The 24,941-nt window shown below is 42.9% G+C and overlaps 1 protein-coding gene across 11 annotated transcripts in view; it reads right to left on the reverse strand.

The window, feature by feature from the left end:
• Positions 1-24,941, reverse strand: part of SLC1A2 (solute carrier family 1 member 2) — a 165,560-nt gene that overhangs the window by 61,112 nt on the left and 79,507 nt on the right. For all 11 annotated transcript variants that reach the window (XM_035262358.3, XM_078340843.1, XM_078340846.1 and 8 more), the window contains 3 exons: positions 5,127-5,266; positions 3,115-3,267; positions 361-611 (listed from right to left, as the gene is read on the reverse strand). In XM_035262358.3, coding sequence (XP_035118249.2) covers positions 361-611; positions 3,115-3,267; positions 5,127-5,266 — 544 coding nt within the window. The remainder of the gene's footprint in view (positions 1-360; positions 612-3,114; positions 3,268-5,126; positions 5,267-24,941) is intronic.

Consider the following 24,941-nt stretch of genomic DNA (forward strand, 5'->3'; position numbering starts at 1 on the left):
GGCAAGGCTGATAAAAATATGCTCATGGATGACTCAAAGATGCATTTCCCAGCCTCGTGCATAGAAAGGAAAGGAAGAGATAGATATAAGGAGAGAGAGGAAAAAAAAGGGATGACAATCCTAGATCAAAAAGATACTAAGTGAGCTGGAAAAAAGGGGAGGTTTAAAAAAATTAAAACCAGGAGACCCCAATCCCAAGATCCTGCCCTAAACAACCTCATAGAATCCCTGGGCCTAGACAGAGATAATTACATATTAAAAAAATTTCTACGCAGAGTTAGTCTGTTAACACAGACTCTAAGTTATCGCCTCGATGACTTAGAGGACTGCAGAAGAGAGAACATCTGAACCCTGGGTTACCTGTTGAAAGCAGGCTTGGACAAGGTTTTCAGGGAAGAGATTGCGAATAAGGTCCAGGAAGGCATCCAGGCTGGACACTTCATCGTTCTTCTTCCCAGGTCCCAGCTGCTTCTTGAGCTTGGGATTCCCTGGATGGATAGCCAAGACCAGAATGACCCCCAGCACTGCGGCGATGATGGTTGTGGACATGTAATACACCATGGCTCTCGTGCCCAAGCGGCCACTAGCCTTAGCGTCCAGGCCTGACAACCCTGGATTGAAAAGAAATGCAGAAGGATTAATTCTGTTACACTTGTGTTAATGACCTGCGTCTACATTTCTATGACATTGGCCCATATTACTCAAATGTGTTAATGGTTGATTAAATGTCCTCTTGTAGTCTTCCCTCCATATCCATGAGGAGACAGGTTCTAGGACTCCCAACAGATACCAAAATCTGAGGGTGTTCAAGTCCCTTATGTAAAATGGTATAATATTTATATATAACCTATGTACATCCTCCTGTCCACTTTAAGCCACCTCTAGATTGTTTATAATAGCTAATACAATGTAAATGCTATGTACATAGCTGTTATGCTATATTTTTAAATTTTTATTATTTTGTATTTTTTTTAATTAGTTTTTTTTTCTCAAATATTTTCAATCTGCAATGAGGGACTCACAGATATGGAGGGCCAACTGTACTGAATATTTGGTCAATCCCACAGTTTATCATTCTATTATCCAGGGAGATTTTCAAGTTTTTACAGAACTGGGAGGGTTGGAGATCCTCCTGTTTAGCATTTACAAATGGTCTGTGACAACTGTTTTTGTCAGTCTGCAATAATGAGTTAAAATAAAGTTGAAGACATCCCATTTTTAATTTTGAGAGGATGTTCTTTCCACTTTTTTGTTTTTGGTCTTAACATCTCCTTTCTTTTATGAAGCAATGGTGCTGGTACATGCTAGTTTTTAACTCATTTATTTATTCATGTTTTAATATCTTCACTTAGAAAACTAAAAAACTGGTAGCTCTGTGCCACTCTCAAAACGTCTTTTGAATATATTAGTGGTAACTGACATGAAGAGTCTGAGAATAATGATTTCGCCCAGCCCTCTCATTTCTCCGAGGTGAACAGCGAAGATCCACATTTCTCAGCCTCATGCAGGGATTAGAGAACACCCTGTGAAGCACCCTGCTAATGGTGGGCACTTCATCTATACCTAGGGAGGTTAGAGAAAATTCCAAGCAAGTCACAAAAACTCCAGCTCCCTTGGGTTTTTTTTTCAGTTGCTTCTTCAACGTCTCCACTTCCTGGTTTCAGTTCCTGCTTTTACCAGAAAGAGAGATTGAACCCCTTTCTGGTGGTCAGTCCTTTTTGCTACGGGGGAGGAAGTTAGTGATATGAGTTGCTCCAAATTAAGCTGACCTATTTATGGCATATTTCTCTTTACAACCTAAAGTCTAATTCTAGCCGATGGGAGCTAGGTTTTCCCACCAAGTTGGCTAATGTATGACCTGTTAACAGGCATAGAGAACATTTTCTCTGTTTTAGGGAGGAGTATTCATGGTAAATGCATCCTTTCACTTAATCTAGCTCTGCATGATAAGATCCCACTTAGCCCCTAAGTGCCTGATCCTGAGTCCCAGCATTTCGAGCACTGGAGTCACTGGTCAACCAGCTGATGCCAGTTGACCAGTGACTAACAACCCAGCTTAGCCCCTGAATCTCCTGGAGTAACCAGAGCCTCTCCCACTTCTTTCATGAGGTGACTAGTCCAGGGGGGAACTTCTCCAGATCACTTAGCTAGTTGGTACCCAAATATGGACCTCATCTTCCTGCCCTTAACTCAGAGCTGAGTCTCCAAAGGGCACCAATTTATACACTGTTTGAGCAATATTATTTGGTAGGGAGCAAACTACTAGTATAAGCCCACAGAGGAGAAACAAATTCTTTCAAATAAAGTCATTAATTCTTTTAGTCAAAAATAAGTGAACATGATGTCACATATTAGAAGTCCCTTTGTTTTGAAAGACTCAGAGGGCTTTCATACATAGCATTTCCTTTTCTTTTAATGCCAACCTTCCTCCATTCCCAGTTAAATAGTAGACAGTTTCCTTTTCCATTTATTACTTTTATTAGTAACTGAACAAAATTTAGAAAAGTGAGGAAAGTAGAAATTAAAAAATAAATCACTAGAGGTATCATCACTTGTAATGTATGGCTGTGTTTCCTTTTCATCTTTTTTCTTGGTTGGAGAGAAAGACAAATAGATTGACTAATTGATGGTGAGCCTCTTTTTTATCTTTTTTTTGAGACAGAGTTTCACTTTTATTGCCCAGGCTAGAGTGCAATGGCACGTTCTAGGCTCACTGCAACCTCCGCCTCCCTGGTTCAAGTGATTCTCCTGCCTCAGCCTCCTGAGTAGTTGAGATTACACACATGCACCACCTCTCCCGGCTAATTTTTTACTTTTAGTAGAGACGGGGTTTCTCCATGTTGGTGAGGCTGGTCTCTAACTCCCAACCTCAGCTGATCTGCCCACCTCGGCCTCCCAAAGTGCTGAGATTACAGGTGTGAACCACTGCGCCCAGCCAGCTTTTATTTCTTTAGGGTTAATTATCCCCATTTCAGAGACAGGAAAACCAAAGCTCTGAAATGAAATGACAGAGACGAGCACATTCACTCTACCAAATTCAGATTCTACCGTCAATCCAAAAGCCAGAGCTGGAGTATGACCCATGTTAGCCAGGCAGTAGTCAGGTGGTCTTACCTGTGATTAAGCTGGAGATGATTAGAGGCAGAATGAGCATTTTTAGCATCCTCATGAGTATATCCCCTGGGAAGGCTATTAGCATAACCACATCAGGGTGGATGGGAGATGCCAAGCGAAGAAGCCCTCCACATACTGCCCCCAGGATGACACCTAAAAGGAAGGGGAAAAGAATCTGGATTTATTTTTTGCCCTTGTCAAATGACTAACAATTCTAGACACTTATTTCAGCAACATTGACCTTTCTCACACTTTAGCCGTATTAGATGATGAATAATATGTGACAACAACAACAGTAGATAAGTGAAGCTGATTTTGATGACTAGCGAGAGAACGTTCTGTACCTCCAACTATTCTAAAAGTCAGCACCCAAAGAATCAAGGAGAACCTTCTCAAGGCTTTATGAAAGTGCACACTGGCAACTTGACTCCAACTTATTTGAGGCTATTTGTCTACTTGGAGCCAGAAATTGTCCATAGAAATAACCCACAAGGACAATTATTGCTTCCTCGCCCAGCCCAAGCTTGGCCCCATGGGATGGCATTTAATGTGTGTCTTCTCATTGTAACTGGAGGCCAGATAAAAAGAACATTTAATTGACCAACCTAGTATGAATTCTACTTTTTTTTCTTCCTGTCTATTTTCTTTGGCTTCCAATAATTTCCCCATGGCTCACCCTCAAGGCTTGTCCTTAATGTCTATGTCCTTTTACATAGTTTTTAGATTGCTGCTTTTATGGGAGCTCAAGAATGGACTCTAAAATACATAATTTTGGAGGAAACAATTGAGGCAGAGATGCTGGCAGGGACCTTTTCTTTACAGACTGAAAGATTCCACAAGAAAAATTTTAGATCTCTGCAAATGGGTGGCCAACATGAATGAGCCTTGCAGAAACCACAAGTTGGGTCATAGTACCACTGGCCATAAGGGAGGAAGGGAGTCCCAGGAATGTGGGCTAAGATGTTAATTTCATGGATGTGGAGGGAGCAATGTGGCTGCAAGCCTGATTTTTTTTTCTTCTGCAGGTGAAAATCATATTCTCCAGCTTCTTCAAGTTCTGTGATGAATGAGTTGTGATTATGTGGTGGGTAACCTTTGGAAAACCCAACTATGCCTGTGGTTTCTTATTAAGTAAACTTAGCTATGGAAAGCTCCCAGTCCTGACCCTGAACCACTGGCAACCAAGACGACTGCCTCAAAGGAAAGGCCATGGAATGGAGGGGTGCTGGTAGGTGTTTGGGGGTGAGCGGGTGGGAAGGACAAATTCTTCATTGCTTCTCTGTGTAACCTAAGTGAGAGCTGAAGAACAAGGGAGGGATTGAGAAAGGAAATGGTGTGGTTGCCATTACAAGAAACTTCAGCTTGCCCCATTTTCAATAAACCCTCATGGAAAACCTAAGACCAAGATCGTGTCAACAGCGTGAGAACAACCATCATCTGGGTGAGGCCTGAAGCAGAGGCGGAGGACTTGCAAGATAGAGCTGGAGCAGATCAAGGCATTGAAACAAACATCTTCCACACTGACCTCATTAGATAATGTGCCCAAATTACCTAAATTAATGATGTGTCTGGAGAAGCTCAGACCTTGGGAACCATTTTAGTGGGGTTTTGTGCAATACCTGTGCTTATCTTGATGCAGGTGGTTCTCTAACTGTGGTCCATGGACCACTGCTTTGGAATCACCCAGAAGGTTTGCTAAGATGTAGATTGCAGGGCCTCATTTCAGATGGTCCAAAACAAAGTCTCCATGCGTATAGGAATCTGCATGCCAACACTCTCACAAGATATTTATTTGCATAAAATCTGAGAACTACTAGAATCCAAAAGAGAATGAATGGCTAGAGGAGGTGAGGAGGAAAATTCTATCACTGAAGTCTGGGCAGAAAGGGCCCTAGACAAACCACGTGGCTTCCCTTCTAGTGGAAGGGCTGGCCACTGAGACCTGCTGCCCCACAGAGCCTGGAGACGCCCAGAGAAGAGGGGGCTTGGGGTGGGGTGGTGCAGGTACCTACCAAACACCGTCAGGGTGAGCAGGAGATTCTTTCCCAGCTTGTTGCACAGGCGCAGGCCCAGGTGCCGGTGCTTGGGTTCCTCCGAGCCGAGGTGACTGTCGTGCATTCGCACTTCCACCTGCTTGGGCATATTGTTGGCACTGAAACAGAAGTGAAGGCAGAGATTAGAGAGACTGGCACATCCCCTATACAGCTGCAGGGGCTTGACTAGTAGAAGCCTCTCCAGGCACAGTTGGAAACTGGAACCACCTGCAGGAAAATAAAAGTAAGTGTGACTCAGGACACACCGAAAACTGATGTGGATCCTCGCAGTAAAGGAAAGTAATACCACATGCAATGGTAGCGACTTCCAAAGAGTTGCCCCCCACGATAACTTGGGGAGGGAAGTTACCATGTTACAGAGCCTTTACGTGAGTCTTGAACAAGGCTGCAAAGGCTAAAAGAAATAGAGATCCACATCCAGATAAGTCTGGCTCCGTCACAACAGCAAAAAGGTGACTTTTTCTGGAGAGTCATACTGAATTACATCAACATTCAAATGTCTCTAAGCTCAGGTCTTCCCCATCCTGGACATGTAAAAATCACAAAGGCTGATCATCCAGGGTTTACTTCTTATATGGAAAAGATAGTTTACCTAGTGAAAAAAAAAATTCAATCTATTGTGGCTTTTAAAAGGTCACCTTCATTATCATGACTGCTAAACTGGCTGAGAGCTAATAGCACTTAGAGTCCAAGAAGCATGGCTTTAAGGAGTATTTTAATCACCTCCAGCAATGGATGCAGCCCAGCCCTTTTCTGGGTAAGCCCCAGGTAAACCTAAGCCATCTTGGGAGTCTGCCCAAAGGAGCTCTTACCAGGGTAATGGGTGTACTTCTCCTTCCTCAGCTTTGCTATTTCCCAGGCCAAGAAGATTTTGGATAGAAGCCTGGGGATTGCCACAGTGAGGCCAGTTTTTCACTTTGACATCTTAGGACACCTTTTTCGCTGCTATTTACAATCACCATCATTTGGTAAAAGAAAAACAAAAACAAGCCTTTCATACCTAGAAAGAGAGGTGTCTCTGAACAGATGACAGCGCTTACAAGGAGGTATTGCCCTTATCCAGACATTCTTGTCACAGACTGGAGAAACCTTCCTTTGGAACCAACACCAAGCTGCAGACCAGTGTTTTGGAATAACTGGTTATAACGGGAATAGTGTAGGTTTTGGAGTCAGAAGGCCTTGGCTTCAAATCCTGACTCTCTCTTGCTAGCTGTGTGGGGTGTAGAAAGAAAAGCCTGATGCCTACTTCATAAAAATTAAAATTATGCTAGCATGGTACCTTTCTCCAGTGTACACAAAGAAGAGACACATAACACCCATCAACTTCATGACAGAGATGACATTTAGTTTAGGGGCTTAACCCACTTGCCCTGCCATTCCAGAAAGACACCAAGAACGTAGCTTCCAGTCTCAGAGTTAAGACCTGGAATCCAAATACAATGACTTGCTTTTTCATAACAGTCTGTTTAATATACTTGCTAACAAAATGTTTTATAATTAGGAATAAAGTTGCATGATCAGACGAGAATGTTAGTCAAAATATAAGCCTCTTAGTCTCCCCTTAATGGCCTAATTTTCTACTCATCTAGTTAATTTCTGAGGCAACTTCTGATTTCCTGACATATGTGTGTACTAATGACCACTCAGACTGTCTGAAAAAGAAAATAGGGTATGACTGCTCACAGCAGGCGGCTGAGGGCCCTTCTGATCAGTGAGCAATGAATACCATTTCCTCCCATCGCCAAGTGAAACAGACAGAAAATTCATTTTACAACACAGCAGGGGGAAATGATCAAAATGATCTTTTTAACATGGATAGACCATATTTTTATGTTTGCGATGGGATCCTTTTCCATTTTCAAACATTTCTCCAACCAGTCATCTGAAGCTCTAAACCAGGAAATGTTGAGCAAAGAATGCAGGTAGTTTGTGTTCTGAAATGGTGAATGTATTTCCATAGCCAGTTCTTGGCAGAACTCTCCAGTCCCCTTGAGATCATTAATCTCCTTGCCTTCTGCTTCATTTGAATCTCTACTGCCATTGAAATGAGAAGCAGGCACATGGTCAGTATTCAAGTAAGACTAGGAAGTATTGAAAGCAAACATTCTGGCAGGATCCATATGATGTAATGGAAGTGTCAGACATCGAAACAGCCATGTCAAAGTGAAAACACACAAACATTAGGTTAGCATACACACCCAACCCAGCAACGTGATTGGATGCCTGTGCCCCACATTTCTTTGTTGTACAAAATTGCTTCCTCTTTAATGGTTTGTTTTTTAGGCCGTAACAAAAGGTCCTGAAGCCCTGAATTAAAACAGCCACATCAAAGTGGCTGTATCAAAATGCTATAAACCCACAAATATTTATTGAGAGAATTCCTGTGAGTTGCCCTCTTTGAATTAAACAGATATGGAAGAATTGTAAGAGTTCCTGATGTTTGCACATAGAAAATAATTTCTAAGGTCAATCAGGGACTCGGTTTGCAGCTGGAAACACAGAGTCCCCCTAGAACTCTTTGTAAAAATTCTAACTATTCTAATTAGTCTAACAAATCACTACATCTCCCAGAACACAAGGAGAGACTGACATGGGAACTATCACGGAATATAGCGTGACAGAATATTATATAATATAGAGCTGCTTCTAAGCCTATATATCTTTAGAATAAGATATAAGTTACAAAAAATGTGTTTACACACAGAGCTATATAAATACTAATTGCAAACACACCTGGTAACAGTGACAATAACAGGAATAACTTGTATTTATTGAATGCACTCTATGAATCAGACACTATACTCAGTAATGGCTATGGTACAATCCTTACTCTTAAAGAGCCTTTACTCAGAGAGGAAACACAAAGCACAGTGTACTGTAATTGTCTGCTTTATGTACAGGCCATGAGCAAACTTGCAAAGGAGTCTATGGGAAATCATAAGAACAGTGCCTAGCCCAGGTTCAGGGAAGAGGAAGGGATATTCAAGAAGGGGTCCCAGAAGGGGCTGAGACCTGAGTCAGAGCTTGAAGGATGGATTTAATTTAAATGCTTACATTCTCCACCAGCCTATGAGCCCTGGAGGCCAAGATTGTGATCTTTTAACACCTACTATTCAGTGCTTAATCAATGTTTGCCAAGAGAAATTGAAAATTGAAAAGCAGCTCTAAAAGGGCTCCTTGCTTGGCCCTGGGAATAAGGCCTTTCTGCAGACAGACTGGCAGCATGCCATTTCAGCCAGATTCTGACCATTCTTGCATTTATTCCACAAATTTCTAGTGGGCCTATATTACAGGCCCCATACTATTGTAGATGTTAACAATATCGCAATAAACAAAAAGAGCCTTTGATATCATGGAGTGTGTACTTTAGTGAGAGAACAAATACATAGATAAATACATTTTAAGTGATGAGAAGTGCTCAGAAGAGGGTTTATATTAGTTTGTTCTCACTCTGCTAATAAAGACCCACCCAAGACTGTGTAATTTACAGAGGTTTAATTGACTCACGGGTCAGCATGGCTTGGGAAGCCTCAGGAAACTTACAATCATGGTGGAATAGGAAGCAAACGTGTCCTTCACATGGCGGTAGCAAGGAGGAGAAGTGCCAAGAGAAAGGGAGAAAAGCCCTTTATGAAACCATCAGATCTCGTGAGAACTTACTTACTATCACGAGAACAGCATGAGGGTAACTGCTCCCATGATCAAATTACATCCCACTGGGTCCCTCCCATGACATGTGGGGATTACTGGAACTACAATTCAAGATGAGATGTTGGATACAGCTAAACTATATCAAGGGTGAAGGAGAAGGAGAGTATGTGAGGAGGCAGTGTGATTTTGTATCAAATGTCCAAGGAAGGTGTCTGTGATGAAGGGACATTTGAATAGAAACCTAGAAGAAATGAGGGGTCTTCTCAAGTATTTTATGCAATTTGTCTAGGGCTCAGCAAATAAATGGAACATACATAATTTGGAAATTTGTCTTATTATCTAAGTCCTAAAACTCCCACCCAGATGCACCCCCTGGGGTCCACATGTTGATTTTTACATGGATTCAAATGAATATGTAATAAGTAATGCTGGGCCCTATCACCATCGTGAATATGATGAAGTTTAAATGACTATCTCAGCTCTCCCTAAGAAAAATGGTTACCAGGAAGAGGTGAGTTGGATACAGGTGGAAAGCCTAAGGTCAAAACCAGCAGGTTTTCTCCCATGGCAATGAATAGAAAGTGCTAAACCTGGTCTGGGAAGTCCCCTGGATAAACACAGTGAGTCATGTCCAGTGTGCACACTTACCCCCTTACTAATATTCCCTTCCTACATCCCGTGGCTCTGCACACAGAACAAAGCAATAAACCCCAGGTGGGATTTGGGTCCACCAAATCCATCACGGCTAATGCTCTCTGACACTGCCCACCATCTCTGTTTCTACTTGAGTGTCTCCTGCATGGAAGAACATTAGCGATGCAATGCCTTAATGTTGGAAATTTCAGTGTGCCAACTCAAGTGGCCTCCACTGCCCAACAAAGTAAGGCCACATGATGGGACAGCTGTTGGGATAATTAAAAACTTTTAACAATGAGCCCATAATTTCCTTCAGTCTTAGCCTCTCCATTGAATTATTTAAACAGCTGTTAATTTTGCAATCGCTGCCCAGTTCTTTCTCATGCAAATCCACGTGAGTCCTCTTTCAAGGCAAGCTCAGCTTATTGTGCAAATCATCCTCTGTGACTCAGAAGGGAACATGTAATGGGGCTAACGCTAAGTTTTAAATTATTCTCAGAACCTGCTTTTCATTAGCATTCGATTTCCTTTGCTTTGCCAAGAGCCTCTAATAACAGGCTCATTAGATGTGATGTTAGATTCAGATTTCCTGCTGCACACTTCAGTGTCACCTTAGCTGGCACCACATTCTTTTTTCCACCTTTACCGATTCGATGAGGTGGCAACAGAACATTCCCCAGGGAGCCTAAAAGCAACTGGTGTGTTTCTCCTGGAAGATGTGAGATCTGCAATGGGCTTCACTCATCTGTTCTTCCACTGCTGACATCTAACCTCTCCTAAGACAGTTGGTGTATTTGAAAAGAATGCTGGAAATACCAGTGGTGTCAGCTCAAGCACCAGGAAGCAGAGGCAGAGATTTCAGCTTTGATTGTCCCACATCCAGGGTTTCCCCCAGCTCCCTGAAGAATGCCACCCCTGCTGTAAAACGGCCTGAAACTCTAAGACTTCCTGGCATTTCCAACAGCCTGCAAGTCCCTCCACCCTTCCTAGATCCTAAAAGACCTAGTGTAACTGTGTGAAGGATGCTTACCGACCACAACGTCAGTCTCTCTCTGACAGATACTGTGTTGTTACAGATCCTGCAAATGAAACTTAAAGGGTCACAGCCACCAACGTCTCCCTCAGTCCCTTCTTCTGTTCATTGTGTCTTCAGAGTGTCCATTTGCTAAATCACAAAATTCCTTTCTGGTTCTGCTGGTGAGGCACTCCAGACTTCACAAATCTCTTTACTATAGCTTCATCGAGTACATCCGAGGGGCTGGCTAAAGAATACAGTTTTCTCCTATCCTGAATCATGATGGGATTGGGCCAGGATAGCACTGGAAGTCAGGAAGTCTGTGTTCTAATTTCAGGGCTGCTGCTAAATGGGTGTGTCAGAGGAAAAATCTGAGGATAAAATGGATGTAACATTACCTTCCATGGTCAACAGACAGTAGGATAAACTGCTATGAAGTGGTAAAAACACATTCTTAATGTAAGATATCAATAAGGTTTAACTATCAATTTTGGCCCATTTTTATTTTTTAGGTCCCATTCTCTTAATCTGTAAAATGGGAGGGTTGAATTAGAAATTCTTTAACATTCTAAAATTCTGTGATTCTCTAATTGTCCAGGTGGGGAAAAGGAGAGTAATGGCACTCAGTTCCAAAGATGTGGGTTCCATTCTAGGTATCCAGGATGGAATAAGCTTAGAGCTGACTATGAAGACAAGTTTTTTCATTCACCTTGAGACAGCCCAGTAGCTGTACCACAACAGCTAGAGAAACAGCTAGGGAAAGGCAGAGATGAGAGAGAAACCAACAGCAACCATAACAACAACCATTTCTTTATGTCTTTGTGTCCATTTTAACCTTTACTATCTCTGCTATGGAAGCACGTTTTTCTAGGGACAATAAAGCTGAGTTTGGGGTCAAATTCAGTACACAATTCAGACATGAGCATCTTCTAATTCCTTATCCATCCTTCACCCATTCTCAGTCTAGATGTCTAAGATGGGCAGCTCAATGCCTTTGGAACACAAACAGGTAAACTGGCATTGGGACCAGCCAAGTGCCAAACTCACCACTACATCACTGAGAGACCACCTACACCAGGCACAGTCAACTTCCGTGGAACTGGTGAGGTGGCACTCATAAAAGATAAAACAAGAAATTGAAGGAGAAGAGTCATTTCTTCCATATCACTTCCTAGGCCCAGTGGCCCAAGCCAGCTAATGCCACGAATGGCAGGTATACAGCCCGCCGAGCCTTCAGGTGTCCTCACACAAGCTGCAAAGACAAAGTAGCAGGAGACAGTTTTCAAGGGATGAAAAAAATTGTATTTGTTTGGCTTGGAAACAGATGTTAAAATACCAGCTCTGATTAGTAACTGTCCAGAAGGCAACTTGGTGGAATGCATTTACATAATTACGTGACCATTGATTCTTGGTTAACATGTCCCTTTTCTGGTGGTGACTGAGATAAGACATTTAGCCCTTTGGACAAACCACGCAACTCATTGGGCCATTATAGAACTCCAGTGAGATACTATCTATGAAAGCGCCAACAAAGTAATATGAAGTAGATAATCAATTTTAATATCCTTTCTTTGTCTGAAATCCCTCAAATGATGCAAAATGACCATTAAGAGAGTTTACTTATGGTTGAGTTTTAGTAAATATCCTTGCCAATATATTCGTGCTTGTGCTTTTTATAGATAGAAAGTCCCAGAGGATTCAGAGTGGGTGGGAGCCTGGGAAGGTCCCACTGTCATCATCCCCACTATAACGGAATGACTGGATAACCTCTCAAAGAACATCAGGAGTACAACCTTAAGGATACGGCCTCTGACTTCAGTGAAATCCTTCCCTAGGCAGAGACTTAAGCCAGCTTTGACCCAACAAATTTGCTCATTTCCAGATAGACTCACCACCCCAAACAAAAATAAGACACCAAGGCACAATGAGCCTCCAGGGCCCAGTGAGAGACTGAGGTTGGGTGTTTGATCATCCCAAATTGGGAACCTCTTCTAAAAATAAAGATTATGCCATGGCCCAGGAACACATTGGCCAGCCCAGTCCCCAAAGGCCTGTCAATTCTGAAGTAATGGCTACCCGCCTCTGGTTCATGAAACAACATGAAAACACGTTTGAAAACTTCACACAACTTCAGTAAGCCGAGGAGGATTCACATGGTGTGCACTCTGGGTTTTGAGCCAGGGGTAACTTGACCCCTTTCCAGATGAATAAGGCAGCCTTGCCTTGAAGCAAACTCTCCACTAGCTAAAACATCCTCCACCCACCCTCTAACCCAGCCTTCTTGGACTGACTTCTACTCCTTCCAAGTAACTCAGGCATGACTTCCCTCAGGAAGCCTTTGATGATTCCCAAGTTTGTAGATACATGTCACCTGTGCTCTCAAGGTATTTTTCACAGTTTACTTGTATGTTTTCCCCACTAGAACATAAACGTTTTGAGGACAAACTGTGTCTCATTTGACTCTATCTCTACCATGCCTTGCATCCTCCTAGCACATAGTAGATGCTCACTTAGTGTGTGCTGCATAAAGGAATGAATGAATGGATGATTAGGTTAAAATATGCTCTAGTCACAGGTTCTTTGTGACACTGTTCTAGAGGCTAGTGGTCCAGAAGCCTAACAAATCTGGGAAGAGGAGAGAAATTAGAGAAGGAAAATCAGAAATGGCTTCAAGTGGTGAAGCTCCATCCTGTAAGAAGCAGGGAACACCTGCATTGGGAAGCTAGTGCACAGCAGAAATGGGCAGGTCAGCACCACAACAGGGCTGGCTCGTTTCTGCTGGTGGTTGCGATCCAGCTGCCCTGACCAAGGTATGGCGGCCTCAGTGCTCCCAGCAGTCTTGAGGGAAGAAGGAACCAGAAACCATTTGAGGTTCACCCAACAAGGCCTTTGGGGAAATTGATGAGGACCTGGGGAGATGCACCGGTCCCTGAAGGATCTCTTAGAACCCAACTACCAAGCATCAACATCTCTAAATCTGGACCTTCCAAAATGTGGTCCTTCTGCCGTATAGCATGAGTACTCATTCTCCTTCCAAGCGTCACTGGAACCCTGATCTTGAGATTAAAAGAGCTCCAGATTTGGCCCTCAGGCCTGGGAGTTTCTTCTAGCCTCTGAAGCTTCCCAAACTGAGCCTTTCCAAGCAGTCTCCCAGACAGGAGTGACGGGAATGCTGACTAAGAGGTGGCTTACTTAGCTGCAGCGCCTTCAGGCACTAGGCAGAAACTAGGTGAGGTGCTGTATACCTTAGCCAGAATTTCTGGGTCTTTTGATCACACCTTACAATTGCTTTTCTTCAGCACAGTCTGTCTCTTTTGTCTCCCTTCTAGACTGAGCAGCCAACCACACAATGTAGCATCAATCCCAAGCAAGAAGGTAAGTCACTATCACCACCCTGCAAATAGCAAGATTTACCATGGCAGGCATTCAAAATGCCACACAATGCTTTTGTGAGATGATGTTTAAGATTCCCTGGAGACCTTCAAAATCACCCACTTTTGGCTCCCAGAGACCCAAATTTCCTCCTTGAGAGGCCTGTCCCTTTGGATTCCACCCAAGGACCTAGATTTAAGCCAGAAACCTATGGAAAAAACAACCCATTCACTGACACCTTAGTGTAAAGGAGATTCTCAATCCTTCCCTAAAATAGAACTGTCCGGAGGAAACTCTTAATATAGGTACTGGCCAGAACCATATCCAGAAGCCAAACAAAAAGAGATGTCAAAACATAAATGACATAAACTTTGCCAACTGCATGTCATTGCCGGGATCAGTCTTGAAGTCAACTGTGTTTGAAATTCTGAAGACTCCACAGGGTTTCTTGAATGCTAGCAATTTTATCTTCTTTTTAAATCCAGATGCTTGTTTCACATATGTGTTTAGCTTGCGACAATTAATCACTGTTATCATGTAAGATTTGTGTGCTCTTTTTGTCTGAGTGTTATACTTGAGTTAAAAGTTGAAAAAGCGGCAAACTTAATTACGGTGTTAGCAGTAAATACATTTAGTGCATCTGTCTTTGGTCCTAAATGGCGGATTCCCATACTGGTGGATTTGCCAGCAAAAGAACAGGTACTAATTTTGCCCAAAAAGCACCTTGTACTTTGGCAACATGTAAACATCTCCTTCATGCCCATAACAGCAAAGAACTCTCACACAGTTCCTTTCTCGTCTTCCATAACAGAAACCCAAGCAGGTTCTTCTCCTTCTGTTCATCTTTTAATCGTAGACAATAACCAACATTTCATCAGTTTAACTTTCCAACAAATAAGGTGATAATATCATTTGTGTGGTTTAAAAAGCATTTTTGCATTCATTAAGAGTTAATGACATCCCTGAGAAGGAAGGATTATTCTGTCTTAGAAATGAAAAGACTGAAGCTCCAGAAGATTCTGAAACTTGCTCAAGCTCACGAAGCTTAGAAGCAACAGAGTTAACCCTGTGCTGTCCTTTGTCTTTGAGTCCAGTGTTTTATGGGCATACCCTTTCTAGGGGTGTTTGCAGAGCAATGGACACATTAGAACTACCATCTATACCAAAGCACTAGGTAGCTACTTACATGACTTGCATTCTAGCACGTGGAGAGGGAAGATAGAGACGGGAGGTGCTGCTAAATGACAGAAAAGGCAGAGTGAGCTCTGGGAAGCTATGGCCTTATTGTCTGCCTTGGACAATCCATGCTGCTGGCGCCATGGCCCCAGATGTACCATCATGAGAAAATGGCATCCGCTCAACTGACTCCTCCCTTCAGCCAACCGGGGCACACAGGAACCATCCTATTCCCACTGACTCAGCCAGCACCTGCTGCTGTAAAATAACCTCAAGGGTTCACTCCAACTCTGGTCCTTCACCAGGAAGGACTCCCTAATGTCAGAGGGACCCTAATGTCCGGTAACTGGTAATAAGAATAATGATAATGACAGTAATGATGACAGCAGCTAACATTTACTCAAAACTGACTTCATACTCGGTATTTTTCCAAGTCTTCTTGTGTATGAATTTAATTTATACACAAGAAGTCTCACAATAACCTCAGGAGATGAGTACTATTATAAGCAACCTTTACTGAAGGAAAAACAAAGTCATCGAATGGTTAAGTTACTTGCTCAATGTCACAAAGGTAAGGGATGGTAGAGCTAGAATTTGAACCCTGTCAGTCCTGGACTTGGAAGAACTGGTCAGCACACTCTCCCTCCAGCCTGAGAAAACTCGTTCATTATATTAGGCAATTTCATGCTAGCAATAGACACTGGCACTGAACGTTTGACCAAAAGAGTGATTTTCCTGTCAGGGGATGGGGAGCACTCCAGAGAGAAGAGAGTTAACACCTAGTCCAAGCCAGAGTTTGATCCAAGAGCTACATGCAACAGTCATGGAACCCTAGAATTTCTGGACTAGAGAGGCTTTCTGTCCCCTCTCAGTCTCTAGACAAATGATTTTCTGGTCTAGTGGCCCCAAATCTGTCTCTGGACCACTTGTTAAAAATACAGATCTCCAAAGCTTATGTCCACACAAAAACCTGCACATGGATATTTATAGCAGCTTTATTTATAATTTCCAAAACTTGGAAGCAACTAAGATATACATCAGTAGGCAAATGGATAAACCATGGTACATGTAGACAATGCAATATTATTCCTCACTGAAAAGAAATGAACTGTCCATCCACAAAAAGACATGGAGGAAAAATAAATGTATAGTGTCAAGTGGAAGAAGCCAATCTGAAAAGGCTATATACTGTATGATTCCAACAATATGACATTCTAGAAAAGGCAAAACTATGGAGGGGCATGGTGATGAATAGGTGAAGCGTAGAGGACTTTTTTTTTAAGGCAATGAAAATACTTTGTATGGTATTTTCTACTATAATGGTAAATACACGTCAGCATACATTTGTCCAAACCCACGGAACATACAACACCAAGAGCCAACCCTAATGTAAATTAAGCACTCTGTATGATAACGAGGTGTCAGTGTAAGTTCATCGGTTGTGATAAAGGTACCACTCTGGTGGGGCATGTTGACAGTGGGGAGGCTGCACCTGAATGTGAACTGGGGCATATGGGAACTCCCTGTATTTTCCACTCAATTTTGCTGTAAACCTAAAACTACTCTTTAAAAAACGGTATATTAAACAAAAACAAATAAAACAGAACACAAAACAGATGTCCAAGCCCCATCCCTGAATATTCCAATTTAGCATGTCTGGATGGGGACTAGACCTCTGAACTTTTGCAAAAGCACCCTGGTGACACTGCTGCAACCAACCCACATACTGATGTCTGGTCAACGCCGGAACAGGGGCAGTACAGGGCAGCTCATCACTTCTACTCTAATCATCCTACCGTTGGATAGCTCTGACTAGTAGGAAGTCCTTCTTTTATGGTGAGCCTATATCTGTTTCCCTGTAGCCTTTACCCAGTTATTTTTCTACCTTGTAGAGCTACTTAATAATAACAGCTACCGTCAGACAATGTTCTGGATGCTTTACATGTGTATTTCATTGACTCCCCACAACACTCTCACAAGATAGCTGCTTTTTTTTTTTTTTTTGGAGACAGAGTCTTGCTCTGTTGCCCAGGCTAGAGTGCAGTGGTGTGATTTCGGCTCACCACAACCTCCTCTGCCTCCTGAATTCAAGCGATTCTCCTACCTCAGACTCCCAAGTAGCTGGGACTACAGGCATGCACCACCATGTCCAGCTAACTTTTTGTATTTTTAGCAAAGACAGGGTTTCACTTCTTTATAGATGAAAAACTGGAGGTCAGAGAAAAGAGGACATGTGCTCCACGTCAGGCAGTTGGTGAGTAGATGAACTGGGATGGCAACCCTGCACGGCCTGAACAAGGTGCACACACTTAATCATGACACTTACAGAAAATGAAGCTGAATCCCTTCTCCATCGACCAACCTTTGAGGCCTATGACGTTTCTGCTCAGGATTTTCTTTTCTCCAAGTCTGTCACCATCCTGCTTAGAGCACCCCAAGCCATTTACTTGCATGTGCCTCGTAGACCTGCACACAACCTTCCAGGTAAGGGCTGGCCACTTCCCCACTCCCCTAAGCCCATCAAAGACCTCCTTTCTCACTCTCACCCTCTAGCATGTCAGACCCTACCAGAGCTGAGGCTTCAGCACTGCCTTTGAAAAACTGAAGGGCATAGGTAACTTCACAGTAGAGAAAGAAGGTAGTAGGGAGTACTGGTAATGAATAGAACCATTTATTGACTTTTATTCTGTGCCAGTGATAGGTAGAGTATTGCCCCCACAAATGCCCATGTCCTAATCCCCAAAACCTGTGGATGTGTCAGGTTACACGGCAAAGGAGCTCTAAGGCTGCAGATGCAATGAAGGCTGCTAATCAGCTGACTTCAAGATAGGGAGACGCACCTGGATTTTCCACGTGGGACCAGTATAATCCTAGGGGTTCTTATGCATGAAAGAGGGAGGCAGGAAAGAAAGGATGGCAGCATGACAAAGACACAGCCCAATGTTTCTGGCTTTAAAGATAAAGGAAAGGGCCATGAGCCAAGGCATGTGAGAAGCTTCTAGAAACTGGCAAAGGCAAGGACACAGACTCCTCCTCTGAGTCTCCAGAAAGGAATGCCCTGTGGATACCTTGATTTTAGCCCAGTGAGACCCAACTCAGACTTCTGGCCTCTAGAACTATCCGATAATAAGTTGCCTTGTTTTAAGCCTCTTGATTTGTGATCATTTGTTACTGCAACAATGGGAAACTAATGTAGTAGCAGATCTTTTGCTAAGTGTTTTCTATACTATCTCATTTGTTGTTTACAACAAGCCTCAGCAGAAGGTGATAGACAGGGAGAGTTTCCTATCCATGGAAATGGGCTCAGAGAAGCAGCATGCTCAGCCAGATACCACTTCTCAGCCTCCCTTCCTGAGACGAAAGCTGAAGTGTTTTGCTCCTCCCTTCTTCACTTCCTCCTGCCCTAGAGAAATGCAGACTAAAGTAACATCTTTCTTCCTTAGCCAATCATGTGTTTACAAGGCTCAGCAACACCATGCCTCTAAACGGCTTCCATCGCCCATGGAAGCATTTCAAGGCCTCCCAGAGGACTTGTGCAGCTCTTTACTTTGGTTCCTTCTAATGAGCTGCTAAATTTGTGGCTATCGAATGTGAACTAAACATCCAGTCCCTGCTGATCCCACCAGTCCGCTCAGTTTGCTGACTGCCCAGTCTCTTCTCAACCAGTTTGATCTGCTAAATTTACAAGTGATAAACTGAGCCATCCAGTCACCCCTGAAGGGTAATGTTCTCCCCAGGAGAATTTCTTCTTAAAAGAAGAACATGCAATTCTCAACTCTGGTAGCCTATGGAGACAGACTGGTTCACAGGGCTTTGTGCTGATGTGGCATTACAGTCTACAGGTCCAATACACCCTCTTGCATTATCCATTCCCGTCCCACCTCTTCCATACACAGATGCAGTTCATGGTGTTTGGGAAATATATTACTTTGCACATTTGAACCTGAAATCTTAATTGACTTTTTGATGTTATCTCTTTGAATAATCTTTTCCTGAGCCCCCAATCTACTTTCGTGCCTCTAAGATCTTAAGTTGCACAATTCATCACATTCATATGGTTTGCCTCTCCCATTAGGCCTTAGACTCTGTGACGGAAGGGCCATACATCTGTCCCTTCCAAGGGCCCTGCCCATGTTAGATGCTTAATAAGGATTGTTGATAGACTAGTGATTTGGAGGTACTAAGGGGACCCAAGTCTCTATGGACTGGGAAGTGCCTCTGACAGGGAGTGGCAGGACCTTCTCAGCTCAAGCATCTCCTTTAGACAGAAGCCCAAAGAAAACACAAGGAAAGAATTAGGAAACCTAAAGTCCACCAGAAGCTCCAACTAATGTTTAGTGACCTTGCCAAAAGCAACTAGGGCTTCTAATTACCACAAGTGATCATGACTTGAATTCTTATGCACTTCCTGAAGTCATTCCAGCAGCACCACGTCTTTTCAACAGCCCTGGAAGTGGTGATGATGTGGTATGCTGGCTACTGGGTCATTAACACCACTCAATTCTTTAGCAACTGAGGTGAAATGTCTTCATCCCAAGTGCCTTGGAAGAAAGGCTTGTTTCTGCTCAACTTATAAACTCTTAAATTTATCATTGAGGATAGTTTCTTCCTGAGTGACTTATCTGGTTGACTCTTAAATTATGACTGACTTGTTGACTAAATTGTGACTATCTGGTTGACTCTTTTTTTTTTTTTGAGACGGAGTTTCACTCTTGTTACCCAGGCTGGAGTGCAATGGCGCGATCTCGGCTCACTGCAACCTCCGTCTCCTGAGTTCAGGCAATTCTCCTGCCTCAGCCTCCTGAGTAACTGGGATTACAGGCATGCACCACCATGCCCAGCTAATTTTTTGTATTTTTAGTAGAGACAGGGTTTCACCATGTTGACCAGGATGGTCTCGATCTCTTGACCTCGTGATCCACCTGCCTTGGCCTCCCAAAGGGCTGGGATTACAGGCTTGAGCCACCGCGCCCGGCCGGTTGACTTTTAAATGATCAAAGCAAGGAACTGTCCTGTTTTTACTTGAATCCTCTGTATAATGACATGTACAATGTCAGGCACCTAATAGGTCTTCAGCAAAAACTGGTAGATTGAATTACATGCTAGGACAAAATTAAGAGAGAGGGGTCAAATAAGACCTGCAGATAAGTCCAGATAAGATCTCTGGACTCAAATATATCCTAGGGCTTTGAGTTAACACAGAAATGGAAGGCTTTTTTGCCATTGACAAATGTGCTTTCTTCCTCCACCCACCATCTCCCCATCTGCCCTGAGCATACACTCAGCCCATTGTCCTTTATCTGAGAGCAGATCTGACTCCACAATCCATTAGGGAGAAATTGCTGTTGTATTTTAAGGGGAGAAAGGGAAGAAGTCTGCATCACACACTACCCAGAGAACATACAATACAATTTCAGTTAAAGCAACTTTGTTCTTCCTCCCCATACTCTTCAGAGTGTCTCTCCTCTTTCTTGTTTACTTCATTTCTCACTCTTAAGTTCTTTAGCCCACTGAGCTAAACCTGATGGATCTTCAAACAGCTACCAGCTATTGCTCAGGTCTGCCCCCTGGAGTGATCTCATTCCCCCATCCACACGCGGTTTATCAAATATTTACTCTCTGAACAGGTGTCTTTCTCAGCTACTCAAATAACATAACCTTCGGCCGGGCACAGTAAAGGGGCACAGTGGTTCATGCCTGTAATCCCAGCACTTTGGGAGGCCAAGATGGATGGATCACCTGAGGTCAGGAGTTTGAGACCAGACTGACTAAGATGTTGAAACCCCATCTCTACTAAAAAAAAATACAAAAATTAGCCAGGTGTGGTAGTACATGCCTGTAATCCCAGCTACTGGGGAGGCTGAGGCAGGAGAATCACCTGAACCCGGGAGTTATTCATCTTTTTAAGGTAGGGATTCCTTTTCTTTTTTGCTAAGCAGTAACTTTAACAATGTTAATGATGAAGAGTTGGAAATTTATTCTAAAATCCTTTAATTTATAGTAACATATTGTTAATCATTCAAGTGTTTCTTTCTCTCTCTCCCTTTTTTTTTTTTTCCTTGAGACAGTGTCTTGCTCTGTTGCCCAGGATGGAGTGCAATGGCACAATCTCATCTCACTACACCTCTGCCTCCCGGGTTCAAGCAACTCTCGTGCCTCAGCCTCCCAAGTAGCTGGGATGACAGGCATGCCCCAGTATGCTGCTATTTGTGTGTGTGTGTGTGTGTGTGTGTGTATTTTTAGTAAAGATGGGATTTTGCCCTGTTGGCCAGGCTGATCTTGAACTCCAGGCCTGAAGTAATCTACTTGCCGAGGCCACCCAAAGTGCTGAGATTACAAGTATGAGTCACTGCTCATTTAAGCTTTTCTTAAGTAAACTTCAACCCACTTTGTTTCAATCTTATTATTGAAAGTTACTAAAGGGTTTTGTCCACTTACAATGATGAAAGCTGGCTTCCTGAGTGGCAACAATCAGATAGAACTGAGACGTGATTGTCCTTTACATAGGCATGGATTTTCCAGTCTGCCACAGTCCCCACCATTCCTTATTGCCTCCTTGACACCAATGCCAAGTGTTAATTACCATTTATCATCAGGCCTCCATTGCTGTCTTTCTGAAAAGAGGGTTAAGAGGAAAGTAAACTGTTTCCTGATTTCATGTGCATACCTGCCTGGCTCTAATTAAGTTAGCAGCCCTTGTCCCTTTTGGTTCCATCGTTGTACAGATGGGAGCTTTCTTCGTATGCTTAAGTAAAATCTTCAAAAAAGGAATGAAAATGTATTCACCAGGCGACAAGTAGGTAGGGAGTGATTTAACAGAGCGAATCAATTGCTGTTACTAACGATGTCACATAATTTACAACTTTGAGCAAAGGTTCCCAGGGGACAGGTGTAAAAACAAAAGCAAGTGATACGTCATCTCACCTTCCTGAAAGCAGGCAGAGGCAGTGCTTTGAGAATAACCAATGACTGAATGGACGTTTACAGGTGGAAGAGTAGGCCTTCACTGTCTTCTCTGCATGGCCCCTTATCATCAGTAGCTCCAAGATTAGAACTCTCTAGAGTAATGACTCAGTATCTGCTCAAATGCTGAGACATGACTTCAGCCTTTTCTTTACCGGCCCACTTTGGGGGACAGGGTGTGAAGATTTGGTGGGTTGGACTCACAGCTTGTAGAGTCTGGCTGGACAGCAGTTTGGTTTGGTTTTGTTTTGCAACATCCCTTAAGACAGACATTTGTACAATATGAGAAATGACTATTAGTCATTTTACAGATGAGAAAGCAAAGTTAAGTAACTTACCCACTGTCAAGTAGCTAGGAATATTAGCTGGGAATCACACCTTGGTCTGTCTTCATCCAAACCCAATCCCTTTTCATTACAATATGCAGTTGCAAGAACCTGGTAGGTTTTATTTTATTTTATTTTATTGAGATGGAGTTTCACTCTGTTGCCCAGGCTGGAGTGCAGTGGCACGATCTTGGCTCACTGCAGGCTCCGCCTCCCAGGTTCCAGCGATTCTCCTGCCTCAGCCTCCTGAGTAACTGGGACTATAGGCATGTGCCACCATGCCCAGCTAATTTGTATATTTTTAGTAGAGATGGAGTTTCACCATGTTGACCAGGCTGGTCTTGAACTCCTGACCTCAAGTGATCTGCCCACCTTAGCCTCTCAAAGTGCTAGGATTACAGGCATGAGCCACTGCACTTGGCCAAACCTGGTACTTTAAGATGAGAATAGCATTCTCCCATATTTTGTTATTTACAGCAAGACAGACATAGCCTTCAATTGTTCAAAGTAGTTGAGAGCACGTGCATTGATGGGAGGGGGAATGTGTGTATTGTTTCATGTTGTTTCGTTTTGCCACTCTCAAGCAAACTTCTCCTTCTCCAGTATCATCAACATACCCAGCCTCAACCTCATAGCTGCTAATTCTTCACAAATACCCATGAAACGTACTTATCAAAAGCTATATTTTCCCCAAGATATTGGCTATATAGGCAGCTTCAGGCTAAGTCTTTTCAAACTTCAGCCATAGCAACAGCAGTTGCACAAGCAAGGGCAGCTGTGATGAAGTCACTGGGAACAAATGAGCAGAGGTCCCAGTGCTCCTCTGGCCTGTAATCACTCCTCACCACTGGTTCTCAGGCTGCATTGATGATCTGGACCCTGGGCGTGCCATTTAGCTTAACTATACAGCTGAAGGAAATGTTCAGGAAAGGATGTTTGATTTGAGATTTTCCTTTGAAGAACACGAGGCTTCATTTTTGAAGAAAGGAAGGCAGACTATCATGGGATATTACCAGGGTCCTCACAACAATGCAAAGCAAAATCTGATCCCGTCTCACCCGGGTGTGGTGGCTCATGCCTATAATCCCAGCACTTTGGGAGGCCAAGGCAGGTGGATCACTTGAGACCAGAGTTCGAGACCAACCTGAAGAAGAGGGTGAAACCCTGTCTCTACCAAAAACACAAAAATTAGCCAGTCTCATAACCCAGTCTCAAAAAAATTAAATAAATTAAAAAATTTAAATAAAATTTTTAAAAATCTGATTCAGTCTCTTCAGATATCCTCCCACAGAAGATGCTAAAAAAAGGTTTCTTACATGGTACATATACACCATGGAATACTATGCAGACATAAAAAGGAATGAGTTGTGTCCTTTGGAGAGACAGGAATGAAGCTGAAAGCCATTATCCTCGTCAAACCAGCACAGGAACAGAAAACCTAACACTGCATGTTCTCACTTACAAGCAGGAACTGAACAGTGAGAACACATGGACACAGGGAGGGGAACAACACACACTGGGTCTCTCAGGGGGTGGGGTGGGGGGAGGGAGAGCATTAGGAAAAATAGCTAATGCATGCTGGCCTTACTACTTAGATGATGGGCTTATAGATGCAACAAACCGCTATGGCACAGGGTTACCTATGTAACAAGCCTGCACATCCTGCACATGTACCCCGCAACTAAAATTAAAATTAAAATTAAAAACAAAGAAGAAAGAAAGGTTTCCCAATGATTTCTATGTGATCCCTTTGAGGGTGACCCAATCCGTGTATTAACTGTATGCTCTGAACAGTTGCTTTCACCCGATGGGCTGTGTTATTAACAGTACTGATTATACTCTCAACATTTATGGAACATACCAGCTCCAAGATAAGTGGTTTCCTTTATTTGATCCTTGAAACAACAACTCTATGAGCAAGCAGGAGGCAGGAAGAAACAGGTAGAGTGCTATTTTATCCTTATTTTACAGACAAGGAACTAAGACCACCAATGTGCCTAAAATCACCTCGTAAGCTGCAGAATCACATAGCTACACCTACATTGGTCCAACTCCAAGCCCCTAGTTTGTATGACTATGCTCAAGTAACTAGGCAGTCAATTCAAATACTCCATTCTTCAATTTTACATTTATAACTTACTAGCACTCACAGTAGGGGTCAGTATCTCATAGCTCACCATATGGCCTATAAAGCCTAAAATATTTGCTCTCTGGCCCTCTACAGAAAAAAGTTTGCTGACCCTTGGCTTAGAAGGATAGTAAATCAAATCCCAAATTTTCCATTCAGTTTACTGAAGTCTCTGTAGTACTTGGGACCAGAGATTCTATCACTTTTTTTAACTCAAGAAAAATATTTCATTGCATTGATTTATGTAAATGACCGAGAGTAATGAAAGCTGGAAATAAATTTTGGGGAAAATAAGAGCTAAAGAGTTGTGGTTGTAAAATATCCACCTCCTGAATTACTGTAGAGCTGCTGGTTAACCCAAATCCAGGGAGGGTTTTGCCAGAATCATGAAGAATTTTGTGAATGGGTCTACATTGAATATAGAGAACAGTAGCCACAGGCCTCTCTGTATCCACATGATGGGGGATTAGAGGAGACTCCTCCTTCCAACATGCAGCCAAACTGAA

This window comes from Callithrix jacchus, chromosome 10 (genome assembly GCF_049354715.1).
Source record: "Callithrix jacchus isolate 240 chromosome 10, calJac240_pri, whole genome shotgun sequence".
Lineage (NCBI taxonomy): Eukaryota > Metazoa > Chordata > Mammalia > Primates > Cebidae > Callithrix > Callithrix jacchus.